We start from the raw sequence: 14,406 nt of genomic DNA, 5'->3' as shown, positions 1-14,406 counted from the left end.
ATGCAGGCAAGGAGCATTTATTGCCTTGTGCAGTTTTAGCTCGTGCGGGCGAGGACTTTAAGCCATTGGAGCGTTTGTGCCTTGTGCAATTTAGGCTCTTGCAGGCGAGGACTTTAAGCCATTGGAGCTTTTGATTCGGCTTCATGCCATTTGAGATTTTTCTTCAGCTTCATGCCTTTTGGGATTTGACGCGGCTTCATGCCATTTGAAATTTGATGTGGCTTCGTGCCATTTGTAATGTGAAACGGCTTTGTACCATTTGAAGTGGCTTCGTGCCATTCGTAATTTGAACTGGCTCGCTTCTCTTTTACTCTTCGTAGAATTTGTAAATACTTGGTCAAAGTAACAGAAGTGAATTTAGTTTATATAAACCAGGGATTCGTCTTGATTTCACGGTTGTGTCTATAATTTGATATCAGACTGCCTACATATCCTTAACGGAATCAAACCGGCGTAGTTCATATAATTTGTTGATATTTGATTTGGATTTGTGTTCAGACTTTGGCTAAATGAAAAGCCAATTGGATTTATTAAAAACCCACATATGACCTTCGTATTTGCCTAATAGGCTTTGTGAAATAGGGGTTTTATTTTGTCCTTTCCTTAAGTAGTTTTGAAGACATAAATTGGGACTCCCAGCCCCATGTGAGATGCACCATTCAAACTTTTCCTTGAGACTTGAAGACAAAGTGGGATTTCCACAAAGGATAAGGCCACTCCCTTTTTTTATATTTTTCTTCCTTTGAACTTTCAACTCTTTTATCATGGGGGTTTTTATAAACCCATTTGTATTTTTCCAATCTGACAGTAAGTTTTACTATCTCATTTTTTATGTGATTTTACAGCTTCCAAGCCCAACAACTTTCCTTCATTTCCACGTGACCAAGCCCCCTTGTGCGGTGCGGCTTTATCCATCCCTCCTCTTGTGTAATTGCTTCAGAAGTCCTTATTTTCTTGACTCTAACCAGGTGGTTTTCATCCAGCAGCAACCGTAATACATGGGCTTCAAATGATTTCGTAATGTTTTGGAATTCTTTTCAGGTTTGTCAACCGTTGATTTCCAAATGAAGATGGGTGAGATTGGTAGAGTTCAAACTCCTATTGATTTGTTCCAATTTACCCTTTTTTCCTCCCTAAATCGTAAAGGACTCTTCTCTTTTATTTTTATTTTTTATGAGGTCATGATTTCTTCTTTCTTATGTTGCCTTTATTCTTTTTGCTCGTGTGCTTCTCTTATAGGTCGAAAGAAAATCAAGACGAAGAGGATAAGAGATCAAGCAGGTTCCCCCCTTTTCATTTTCTATTTTCTGGGTTTAATTTTGGAGTGGGTTGAAGTTCTGAACTGCAACTAATTGGTTTAATTATTTCATGTAGGTTGTCCCTGGCAACAGACCTCTCTTCCATTCGGTTGTTTGGACAAGTGTTAATTTATGGCTCCAAAGGTGAGGAATGCACTCTAAAGTCTGTGGGATGCCCTTATTTCTTTTTGCTTCTTCATGTGTGCTGCCTTTGATACCTGCCATATTTTCTCCATTGTACAAAGTGATGTTTGCCTATGTGAATGCCCGTGAACTTGCTAAAGTTTTCATTAACTTTCAAATCTTTTTGAAGAATAGGCAATCATGCCCTCAAATGCTTGCCAGTCCTGCAGTGAAAAAGTATATTTGAACTCGAATTGTATCACTTTTTTTTTGTCCTGCTTTATTGTCATATGAACTGTAGCTGCTCTCAGATAAGAATCTACCCAATGTTATGTCATCCAATTTTTCATTTGCTACGGGTTGTTCCGTTTGGTGGGTTGGTTTCCTAAATGACTTGGCAGCAATCTTTTTTTGTCCCATTTTCACATGGTTTGTCCCATCTTTACATGGCAGAGAGCAAGTGAGAAATTTTGACACGATTAAAACTCTTTGTTCCATCTTCACATGGCAGAGAGCAAGTGAGAAGTTTTGACAGGATGAAACTCTTTGTTCCACCTTCACGTGGCAAGGAACCAAATACCTTTTAGCTACTTCTTTAGAGATTGGAAAGTTTTCTTTCTTTCCCTTTTGTCTTGTAGCATATTGATAGTTTCATTTCAATGTTTTTGGTCAACATTTTGACCCAATATTTGACAAAAATGGCATCCACATTGTTCATTTGTCTTTATCAGGTGTTGAATTGGGGAACCTCCTAAGCATGAGTCGGTCACCTCTTTAGCTTTTACAGAAAGATGTCTTTATTTGTCAATCACGTGACTTTACTCCCTCTAGCTTTTCCAAATATGATATCCACCTTCTTTAGCTTTTACAGAAACTTTTCTTCCTTTAGTCACTCTCTTGGAGTATGTTTTCCTACTTTTCCTCTTGAATGCTTTTAGGTCGATGTTTGGAGTCGAAACTTGCTCTTTCTTTATCAAATCCATTGTTTGTTGTGACATCGATGGCTCCCATCTTTCTTGTCTTGATGGAAATTTCACGGGATGGTCTAGGCCACCCCGAAGAAATTCATGGGAATGACGATAGTGGTGGGGAGTGGAACTCTTGTGTATGTTTTTTTTGTTCTCTTCAAATTTAGGCAGAGAGAAAACATGTGGCTGCTGCCATTTTTTTGGATTGCTTTGTGTTGTTGTTGCAGGTATAGAAGAGTAGTCGGATTACCATTTAAGAAACCTTCCCTGCATAAAAACCTTTTCCGGCAGTTTTCTTGTATAAACTGAAGGTTACAAGTTTTGAGTAGTTGGTTATGCATCTTTTTTTTTTACTTCCATCTGCAACACAACATTGAACCAGAGAAATAAAAATAAATTAATAGAACTTATTTCATACCTGGTGATGAATATTCTTCTTTTTTATCTTGACTCGAATGCACGAATGATTGGAGTCCTTGTTCTCTTTTCTGGCAGCAGTTCGTTGCCTTTTGATATTTTCTCTCAAAGTTGCTCTTATTTTCTGTAGAGTTTCTCCTTCTTTTTTTCCCTTCTTGCTATAGCTGATGCCTATTTATAGGCATCCCAAGAAAGCTCTAGAATTTGTTACGTGGGGGGAGATGGAGGCCATGACCTCCTGTAACTTCCCCTTAACTTCTCCCACTAACTATGCAGTTTTTTTTTCATGCCTTGCAGAAAAATAGGTTTTGCACAGTTTCTTCCCCCTTCTGTAGGAAGACGTTCAGATTTTATTTTATTTTATTTTATTTATGTATGGATGTTAATTTGTATGTAAAGCCCCCCCCCCCTTTTTTGGGGGTTGGGCTACATTTTTGTTTTGCCTTGTAATTTGACCCAATTTGTATGGACTTTTTTTTTTTTGTTGTTCAATAGATTGCCCCCTCAAGCCTTATGCATGAATTTATTTTGAGCGTATAAGGCTTGATATGATCGCATCGAATACTGAGGTTTTGACCAATGCTACATTATATATTGCAGGGAATGAATGCAAATGGCCAAATTTGTGCCCAACGAGCTGTTGACAAGGCCGGGAAAGAGTTTGCCACGGGTGTAGAGTACAGACGTTCTTCTCCATTGGCTTCACTTAACTACAATTTTTCTTTCAATGATCCTCTTACTTGGTTTCTTCCTTCCAAAGTGAACTCTGGTCATCTTGATTTTACTCCGGAAGATGGTGGCATCAAAGTTGGTCGAAATCAAGGCAACTTATTTCAGGCCTATACTTTGATGAAAGTGAATAATGAGGCTGACGGAGACGCCAAGTTTAAGGTTGACGCTAATTTTTTTTCCGCTTCTGCACAGAATGATTCGAGAGAAGACAAATTGGGGTTCAGATGTCAAAGTCACAGGTTGTGCTACTTTTTAGGTTGGTGTGCTGGAGTGGACAGAGACTACTTTACGGACTTATGCAAGTGTGCTGCGTCAAGCGGATATTTATGGTGATGTGGCAGTGTCTCGTTATCCTTTCAAATACTCTTCTAACATATGGAAAGCTTTTTGTGAGTTATTGGGTCCATTAACCAACACCTTCCACCAGGGAAATAGTGAAATAAGTATTTCATTGTATGACTTGAAGGTGATAGGTGGTCTACCAATTCTCGGTGCTCTTTATGAAGAGTTTATTCCTCCAAATCATGATCTGTGCAGGAAAGAAGCTTACACGTCTACTCTTCCTGAACTTCTGAGAATTCATTCCTAATTGTGCAAATTTTATGGGTAGAAACAAATATTTTGGAATCAATGGTTGGACCATTTTTATCAAGGAAAAATAATTTACATGGGTTATGGTGAGAAAAATCAGCAGATGTCCCCAATTGAGCAAAAGATCTTTCAGGGCCAAAGAAACATGTTGGAAGTCACAAAAGAATGAGCCTTGGTTGCATTTTTGGCATTCTGGCTTTATAGATTTGTTTTGCCTTCAAAGGGCGGCAGAGTGAGGCCCAAGACTTTTCCTATGGCTTGTTTGATGGCACAGGGCTCTAAAGTCTCTTGCGCCGACCGTTCTTGGCTATATTTATCATGGCCTTGGGGATATCGTTTCTTGTCCGAGGGGACCTAGTTTCACCTATATTTCCATGCCGGTTCACTATATTGTCGGTTGGTTAGGGGAGCATTTTCCATATTTATACCGATCTCATCCTGATAGTGATTTTCCTAAAGGTTATCCTCAATTAGCGAGATGTGCGGGTGTTGAACCCAGGGAGGTATATCTCATGTGAGGTTTATCTTTCGGAGTGACAAATCTGTTATTTATCGCCCAACTGCTTTTGTGGAAGAGCAAGGTTGTTCTTTGATGGATAATGAAGACCTATCTGATGATTATTTTGAATTTTTGGTCTGTGTTCGCACTGCAAAGCTTCCTATCAGAATTGATGAACACTCTTGAATAGAACCATATTTTCCTAATAGGTTCGCTCGTCAAATTAGCATTTGGTGTTTCTAGTAGACTAAATTGCAATGCTGAGGATATGTTCGAAGCGCAGGCTGTGCTTCTTAAAAGGAACACTGGATCTCTTTTTTATGTTCCATGTTCAACACATCACGAAATCTGTACCTATTGGTATTGCAAGTGGTGGAGGACCTCTTGTGCAACATATCTTGGGACTTCTTTGGCCGACATTTATGCTATCTTCAATAAACGTCCCTTTAATAAGAAGACAGTTTTTAGTGTGTCAGTTCTGAGAGATATATCCCCTGGTCTAAGAAAAGAAGTTTTGCTTTCTGAGATGAGAATTGAGAAGTCTCCTAGCTTGCAACCAGTTGGTCAGAGTTCTAGCCTTTCTAAAAACAGGAATACAACGGCTGACAAGAAATGCAAGGCTATCCCGGAGTTTTCTTCATCAGGATCTTCTTTAGGGAGTAGCCGTGATGTGAATTTTAAGCGTGCTCGTTATGAGAAACCTGATGATCTTAATGGTGTGGATATTGGAACTATAGTTGCTGCTGATGCAGGTAATTTTACCCCAGAAGTGATGTCTAAAAATTCTAGTGCACCATCTTTGCATGCAAAGGTGGTGAACCAGCCTTACGGGGAGAAGTCCGCTGCTTATGTGTCTGATGGAGTTGTCCCATCTTCTTTGCAAGAAGTGAAAACATCCATCCATGCCTTGTTTGGCCCGGAGGTGAGCAATCTTAGGCAAGGATATATTATTGGTGAAGTAGAGAACATTTTTGTCATACGCTCCTCTTGCAACTCACCTACAGAAATTCTTGGCTGTCATGAGGAAGTGAACCTGGTGTTTGATGTTTTGCATCCCATTATTAACCTTTTGGAATCTGGTCGAACAGAGCTTGAATGGTTTGTCAAAACTGTTCGCCATGTTTTTGTATGTGCTTCGTAGATTTTTGATAATGCTGGGATTATTGATCAAGGTAATCAGATTCATGATTTGTTTCGTCGACATGATGAGTGTTTGTCAACTAAGAAGGCCTTGGAGTCAGAGTTAACTAATTCCATTCAAGAGCTTAAGAAAATTGAAGCTGAAGAGTTACCTGTTAAAGAAGCAGAGGAGGTTGCTCGTGTTCTTCGTCAACAATATGATTCTGGAAGACTTGCTGTTAAGCGTCGTATGAGTGACCTTAAAGCTTCAATTGAGCGACAGAAGAAATTGGATGTAGAACTTCATCAGTCCTGGATTGATGCGAATGAAGGGCTTCTCCAGATGTTGCGCGTGCTGAAGCATTGAACAAATTTGCAGAAGAAGGAATTTTGAATTCGATTGCTTCCCTGCTCCACTTTTGCAGCAAACCGGAGTAGGACTCATGTTGTTTTCCTTTTGTTTTGTGCTCCTGCTACTTGGGATATTTATGTTGGCTTTTCCTCTTTTTTCTGCAGACTCTTTTTGAGCAAACTTGGTTGATTGAACCCAGTATGTTTGAGATTTATATGAATTTTGATGTTATTCAAATCACATTTCTTTAAACTCCCTTTGCCCAGTTTATGCTTTGGTTACTCATCCTCCGTGTTCAACTTCAGGATGCTTGCTTCCACTTCTATATATAGAGAGGGAAAGCACATTTACCTTTCCATATATATACATACATATATACATATATATACATACATATATACATATATATATATGTATATATACATATATATATACATATACATATATATACATATATCTATATATACATATATATATATACATATACATATATATATGTATATATATAACAAAAGCCTCTTTTGTATCTTTTGGCTTGAGTTTTCATTTTGAATTTTTAGACTCAGTTTTCTCAGAGAAACAATCTTGGAAGTTTGGAACAAAGGATAGTCGATGCTTCTTGCTGGGCTAGAGGTGGTGCTTGATACTTCCTTTTGTTGACGGCGACGGTGTTGCAACGATGATGATGCTTGATTCGGGGATTCCTTTTGTTGGCGGAATTCCAGGAAATGACAAGTTTGCCGCCGTTGCTGCTTGTGACCGGTGACGCAGCGACCGGGGACGTGCAGAGGTTGCTGCCTCTCTTGTTGAGAGGCTTGGTTTTCAACCTTTCTTTAGTTGCAGGTTTCTAGAGGTTTTGCTCTATTTTTGCCGAGAAAAGAGAGGGAGAGACTCTCTGAAATTTTGATTGATGAAGAAGAAGGTTGATCCTCCTAACTTTGCTGGGAATCGATGGAAGTCCCACCGTTTGCTTTGCTTTGGGGGTGGGAAAGCAAAGCTTCTCTATTTTTTTTATTCCAAAAGCTGAAACATAACGACAAAGGAACCATAAACCCATTTTTTTATGCCCTTGCCATGTACCCTTTCTTCTCCCTGCCGTAGGTTTCTTTATCATATTTCCATTTGTAAATTTTATAATCACTTGGTTGAAACAGGACCGAAAGCACGGCCTACCTTCCCTTCATGATTACAGGTTTTTTACACGGCATGCTACCTTAAAACATAATTGCACCAATTTTCCAAACATATGCTGCTTTCAATATTTTAGCCGAGTATAGATGCTGTCGGTACCCATGAGCAAATACAGTTTGATATTGGAAGGTTTTACACGACAAGTTTCCTCAATCATGGCTGTTCCATTCTTCAAACATAGCTGCTACATTTGACATTTTAGTCAAGTATAGCTACTGTGCAGCACTTATGAGCAAATATAGTTTTGATATTTAGACTTAGCTCTCCGTACTCAAGTATGCATGACAATTATTGTCTTCAATGCATTAGACTTGTCCCCCATTTTTTGCCTTTGCTTTTATATATATATTTTTTTGTATTCTACATAAGTGAAAATCACCTATGCTTTGCCATTTAAACTCTCGTATGCAAGGAATTCAAACAAATGCTCATTCCATTGGAGGAAAAAAAAATATAATTTTTTATGAGTTATGGCTGCATCTAATTTTAAGGATCAGATTGCCTACGTACCCTGTGAAGGGATCAAGCCAAACGTAGTTCATCCCTTATTTTCGGGAAAGTGTTTTTTTTTACGGCTGTATCTAGTAATAAAACTAGACTACCTACGTACCTTGTGAAAGGATCAAGCCGAACGTAGTTCATCCCTTAATTTTCGGGATTTGATTTTTATTTTTATTTTTTATGACTGCACCCATTTTTAATGATAGGCTGCCTACGTACCACTTTTTGAGGGATCAAGTCATACGTAGTTCAGAGGAAAGGATTTTATCTTGACTTGCTTCCTCTGCACTTGTTTCCCTCTCGGAGTTCGTTTCACATTGTTTATGCGTAGAGCTTCTTCATGAGCTTTCCGTTAACGCATGGGTATATGCATTTCCCATTGGCGTTAGAGAGTTCGTAGGCACCTTTGGTGAAGACTTTAGTGACAACATACGGTCCTTCCCATTTGGCTTCAAATTTTCCTTGCATCTTTCTGGTGATGACGACGAGTCTTCGGACGGTAAAGACTAAATCTCCAATAGAGAAAGATCTAAACTTAACCTTTTTTGTTGAATACACCTGCCACTTGAGCTTGATAAACTTCAAGTCTTTGTTGTACCGCAAGTCGTTTTTCATCAAGTGCTTCAAGTTCCGCTAGCCTGATTTTTACATTTTCTTTAGGATTTGTCAGTTGTGTGGCTACTCTTAAGGACGGTAATTGAATTTCCAAAGGTAGCACAGCTTCTGATCCATACACCAGACTATATGGAGTACATTGGGTGGATGTACTGACGGTGGTCCTATAGGCCCATAATGCTTCGGGAAGGCGTTTATGCCAATCTCTTTTGTTCTTTGCCACCATCTTTTTTAGGATGTTGCACAACACTTTGTTGAAAGCCTCTGCTTGACCATTGGCAGTTGGGTTGTAACTTGCGGAGAAGGCTTGTTGAATGTTGTACTTTTTGCAAAGATTAACCATGGCCCTACACTTGAAGTAGAGGGCGTTGTCTGAGATTATTTTGGACGGGACTCCGTAGCGATAGATTATGTTTTTCTTTATGAAATTTGCAACGTCTTCTGCTTTCACTTGTTTTAACGGTATTGCCTCAGCCCACTTTGAGAAATAGTCTGTGCCTGCTAAGATGTACTGATGTTGGAGGGATGATTTTGGGGTTATCATGCCTATCACATCTAAACCCCATGCATTGAATGGCCAAGACAAGATGGTCAGATGGAGGGGCAATGGATTTTGGTGCTTGAAGTCTCCATGTATTTGACATGCCCGACATGACTTCACATGTTTCATCGCGTCTTGAACCATTATAGGCCAGTAGTACCCAAGTCTTTTCAATTGAGCGGCAAGCTTAGGTCCAGATTGATGGGCTCCACAAATACCGGCATGAGTTTCGGAGAGAGCATAGGCCGCTTCTTCTTTTGATAAACACCTTAGCAATATTCCATCAAAAGACCTTTTGTATAGTGTGTCATTCAGATACACAAATCGGTTGGCCCTTCTTTGTACATCAACTCTTCCTCTAGGATCAGTTGGTAGTTTTCCATATTGAAGATAGTCAATCAAAGATTGCCGCCAATCAGAACATTCATCTACTTCCAGGACTGTAACTGCATTGACTTCATAGTTTTCTTCAATCCGCTCTAGTGTTGAAGGAAGTAAATGTCGTTCTCCCACTGTAATTTTAACTTCTCGTTCCTCAGGGAGAGTTAAAGATGCCGCTAGCTTTGCCAATGCATCGGTTGTGTTATTTTCAGACCTTGGAATGTGAGCAATGTTGATTTCTTGGAATTGTGACACCAAGTGTTTTGCTCTTTCATGATATAAGGTTAGATTTTCATTTTTTACAGCATATTGACCATTCATTTGCTTGATGATTAGTTGTGAATCACCATAAGCTTGAAGGTAATCAACATGTAGTTCGAGTGCAATTTCAAGTCCAATGATGAGTGCCTCGTATTCTGCCACATTGTTTGAACATAACTCCATGAGCGAAAATGAATACGGGATTAGGCCTCCACATGGTGTGATGAACACAATACCTGCCCCTGCGCCTTTTTTCCTTGCCACTCCGTCAAAGTAAAGTTGCCATTAAGAAACGTATGTTGAGAATACTTTTTCATCCGGCAAATCGCTTGGTAACTCCATGTTATCGGGAGCAGGATGAGCTGCTAAGAAATCATCTAGTGCTTGTCCCTTTATAGCTTTTTTAGAGACATACTTGATTTCAAATTCCGATAGTAGTAAAGACCATTTTGCAAGACGACCGAATGACACTGGTTTTGACATCAAGTATCTGAGCGGGTCCGCTTTAGATATCAAAGTAATGTTGTGTGACAGTAAGTAATGTCGTAGTTTTTGTACAGCAAAAACTAAAGCCAAGCAAACCTTCTCAATAGGGGTGTAATTTTTCTCTGCCTCTACAAGCGTTCGACTTAAATAGTAGAGCGCATTTTCTTTTCCTTCTTCATTGTTTTGTGCAAGCATTGCCCCCAGTGAGCGTTCAAGTGCTGTAATATACAAAATTAAAGGTTTCCATTTAATTGGAGCCATTAACACCGGGGGTTTCAAAAGATATTCTTTAATGCTGCTGAGAGCGTTTTGACAAGCCTCATCCCAAACGAAAAGCACATCCTTTTTCATCAGCCTTGTGAATGGTTGACATCTCCCAGATAAGTTTGAAATGAATCTCCTGATGTATGCCAATCTTCCTTGTAGTCCTCGTAGCTCTTGCAGGTTTCGAGGATGAGGCATTTCCATGATTGCCTTGATTTTTGAAGGGTTGACTTTGATTCCTTGGTACCTTACCACAAAGCCAAGAAATTTTCCGGATGTCACTCCAAATGCGCATTTCAAAGGATTCATCTTTAATTGATGTTTTCGAAGTCTGTCAAAGATTTTCTTTAAGTCGTTCAAATAACGTTCCCTTTTTCTTGTTTTGATGACAAGATCTTCCACATAACATTCGATGGTGCTATGTAACATATCACTGAAAATGATTGTCATGGCTCTTTGGTATGTAGCTCCTGCATTTTTTAGTCCAAACGGCATTATAGTGTAGCAGTAGATTCCTTTCGAAGTACGGAATGTTGTAAGTTTTTCGTCTTCAGGTGCCATTTTAATTTGATTGTACCTTGAGAATCCGTCCATGAAAGATAGAGCCTCAAAACCGGTTGTGGCGTCTACCAATAATTCAGTTATTGGAAGCGGGACTCGTCTTTTGGACATGCATCATTAAGATCTCTGAAATCTATGCAGACACGAATTTGTCCATTTTTCTTCTTTACCGGTACGATACTGGCGAGCTATGTAGGGTACTGCACTTCCCTGATAAACCCAACGTCTATCAGTTTGTCAATTTCAGCCTTAATTTGTACTTCAAGCTCAGGTCGAAAACATCGTGGTGCCTGTTTAACATAACGTATTTCTTTTGATACAGCCAATCTATGAACTGCCACCTTAGTGTCTAAACCAGGCATATCTTGATAGCCCCATGCAAACACATCTCGGTAATCTTGGAGAAGACTTTTGTAATCTTCTAATTCTTCCGATGTTAGTAGGGCACTTACAAATATAGGCTTTGGCTCGTCATCTGTTCTGAGCATGGGCCAAAATATCGATATTATCGACGATATTTCACCGATAATATCGTTTTTGTGAGAGAGCGATATTTTCATGAGTATCCACTTAATTATCATCAATATATTGCGATATTATCGATATTATCGGAGGAATTCGTCGTTGTCGTCTGGAACCCTACTCCCTCTTTGACGACGACCTCTTCGATCGCCTCCTAGACTCCATCATCCTCGTTTTCAACCAGATCGATGACTTGAAGACCCTCGGCCGCCGCTGCGTCGTTCTTTGTGGCGGTGAATGACTCCCGACGATGTGGCAGTCATCGGATCCCATTCGTTCGACGGCGGGACCCATTCGAACCATTTTTATTTTCCGTGAAACGACCTGTGGTGGTCAGAACACCTCTAGACACCCACGGCCTCGCCGGAGATGGGTGTGCCTAATCTGAGCTGATTTGGTCCCAAAAACCTTGGAAAAACATGAGATAGAACTTAAAAATTCACATCTAAGCTTCAATCTAGAACAGAGAAAGGTAAACCCAAAGCTTACCTACCCGGAGAAGATTAAGAAGCTTGCTAGAGAGTTCCTGCGTTCGTCGAGTTGCAGAGATGAGAATGAGAGGGAGAAAGACGAGGTTTGATGATGATGATGATGATGGTAATGATGTTTGCACGATGGTGTTGTCGTGTATGTGTCTCGGTGACAAAGAGGGAAGAGATAGATGGTTTCGAGAGAGAGATAGAGTGCAGAGAAAGAAGAAGAAGAAAGAGAAAGGAAAGAGGGTCACGGGGTAGTGGATAGAAAGAGAGAAGAGTGAGGAGTGATATGGTGCTGCCACGTGGCAGTTTGGCAATGTTTAGGAATCTAGATAAAAGGTCCAGATTTAATCAAAATTAGGGGGGGCAAAATGAGATCTTAATAAAACTTTAGGGGACTTACGAAATTATACATATAATTGGGGGTTGGGGTGTTACACGCCGCACCCACTGCCTGCAACCCAGAAAAAATAAATAAAACCCTAATAATTGAGGTAGTTTTGTGTAATTTACCCTAATATTTATTATCTAGGATAAATTTCTATATTTAAAAAACAACAAGGGATTCGAACCCTTCCCATTTTACTCATTCAACACCTTGACCACCATATCACTTATGTTTTTGTGAAAATATGCTAAAATATTTATATATATGGTTTTGTTTTGAATTCTTTTTGCAAGAAACAAATCTACACATAGAGATGATGAAGATAGTGAAAATTTTGAACCTCATAAGAACTCTATGTGGTACTAAGTCACTCATGTATCATACCATGTAATGTATAAAGTGTAAAATATTGTACTAATTCATTATATATAAATCATTATGGTGTGTTTAAACTTCTTTCATTAATTACTACATATTTTCTACACTCACAATGTTTGCCAGCTCGCTATATAATCAACTTAAATTAGTTAAATCCATCATGCAGTGCATTTCCTTCCAATTTTTTTTTATAAACATAATTGACTAAATAAACATTCTGCAAAGTTTCAATAAAAATTTCCAAGTTTTTCTTACAATTTCCGTGGATTTTATTCAATTTTTATCGATATCGATAATATCCCGATATTTCCATCGAAATTTCCGTGTTTTTGGACTACCGATATTTCTGATATCATTGATATTTTATACCTTGTTTCCGAGATTGATTTCTCGGATTCATCCACAATGGCTTGCCCCCCGTTTTCTATTTAAGGTGGTGCCGGTTGAGTGTTGTCAATAAACTCGATTGAGTTATCACCATTCTCATCTTTTTCATCTTCAATGGTGACGCAGTTTACTTGAGCAACATTATGAACCTCTTCTTCTGTGCTTGATTCTTCATCTATTCCGTAAGTTTCACTTAGAAGTGGCGGTGCATTGTTGTGGGTTCTGAAGCTTGAACAAATACGACTTTGCCCATTTTTCTTTTTGACAAGAAAGTAGGTGGGGAACTATCTAGCAGGCTTAATTGGCTCGTTATCAGATTCCTTGCTTCTTTCTTTGCTACCGATCATGCTAACTTGAACAACACCTTGTTCCACTTCTTGTGCATCATTATTTTTGTCTTGGTTTATCTTCACCTTTTGGCTTTTGACTCTCCACTTTTTGATTTTATGAGATTTTTTAGGCTGAGAATTGGTGATTTTACCAAGTCGTTGGAAGACCGAGACTCGAGGTGGCTTCTTGTTGGATTCTTCTTCAGTCAACATTGTTTTCTCGAGATTGGTAAAGCCTTCAAACTCATGATTCTTGGTTTCCGAGACAAATTCTTTGAGCATTCCATTTCCTTGGTGCACCGTGACATTGATAGCACTCCTTTTAGCTTTGTGCCTCTTCGCTTTTATCTTTAATGGAACTTTTGACAAGGACTCATTTCTTTTGAACGAAACAATGTGACTATGTCGACCATTATTCCTTTATAAATTTGTTGAGACTATCAAATTGCCTCCAGGAATTGATTGGTTGATTCTGTGTAGAGGATTTGTGTAGCTGGTCATGAGCACTTCAAATGCATTTTGGATTTGCTCCATTGCCTTCTTTTCAGGTTCTCTTTGATTTTTTAATGAACGGTTGAGAACCACTTTTCGGGACTTTGGAGTTTTAGAACTCGTAATTTTGACCAGCCTTGACGGCTTTGCCTTTTCCACAACTGGTGATTGTGATTCCTTCTGCACTACTTCATCTTTTGTTGGTTGTGAAAAAGTGACCTTTGACTGTTTGTAGAATTTTGCATCTGCATAATTCACTTCTTCCCTTAAATGGGTCGGTGTCCGCTAGAACTGTCTTGAGTTCACCATTTATCAAAAACTTGAAGCACTGATGGAGTGTAGAAGGAACAACACCATATGTATGAAGCCACGGACGCCCTAATAAAACATTGTAAGATGTGTTAGCATCGATTACATGGAAAAGGGCGTCGGAGTACAACTCTCCTATCTCCATTTGTAAGGCTATCGTTCCCATTGGTTTTTGTCCCACTTGATTGAAGCCTTGAATAGTTAGCATTGATGGTGTTAGTTGAC

General features: G+C 39.2%; 1 protein-coding gene across 1 annotated transcript; it reads left to right on the top strand.

Annotated features, from left to right (window-relative positions):
- The first annotated feature begins 943 nt into the window (after positions 1-943).
- Positions 944-6,292, top strand: LOC126592703 (uncharacterized). The gene is made up of 5 exons (XM_050258462.1): positions 944-1,083; positions 1,240-1,281; positions 1,375-1,442; positions 3,407-5,550; positions 5,770-6,292. Exons 4-5 carry the CDS (start codon positions 4,897-4,899, stop codon positions 6,112-6,114), a joined length of 999 nt encoding a protein of 332 aa, XP_050114419.1. The 5' UTR covers positions 944-1,083; positions 1,240-1,281; positions 1,375-1,442; positions 3,407-4,896; the 3' UTR covers positions 6,115-6,292.
- Positions 6,293-14,406: the final 8,114 nt, after the last annotated feature.

Source organism: Malus sylvestris, chromosome 12, assembly GCF_916048215.2.
Source record: "Malus sylvestris chromosome 12, drMalSylv7.2, whole genome shotgun sequence".
NCBI lineage: Eukaryota > Viridiplantae > Streptophyta > Magnoliopsida > Rosales > Rosaceae > Malus > Malus sylvestris.
Note: the sequence above shows the minus strand (reverse complement) of the source record. Positions and strands in the feature narration are given on the sequence as shown.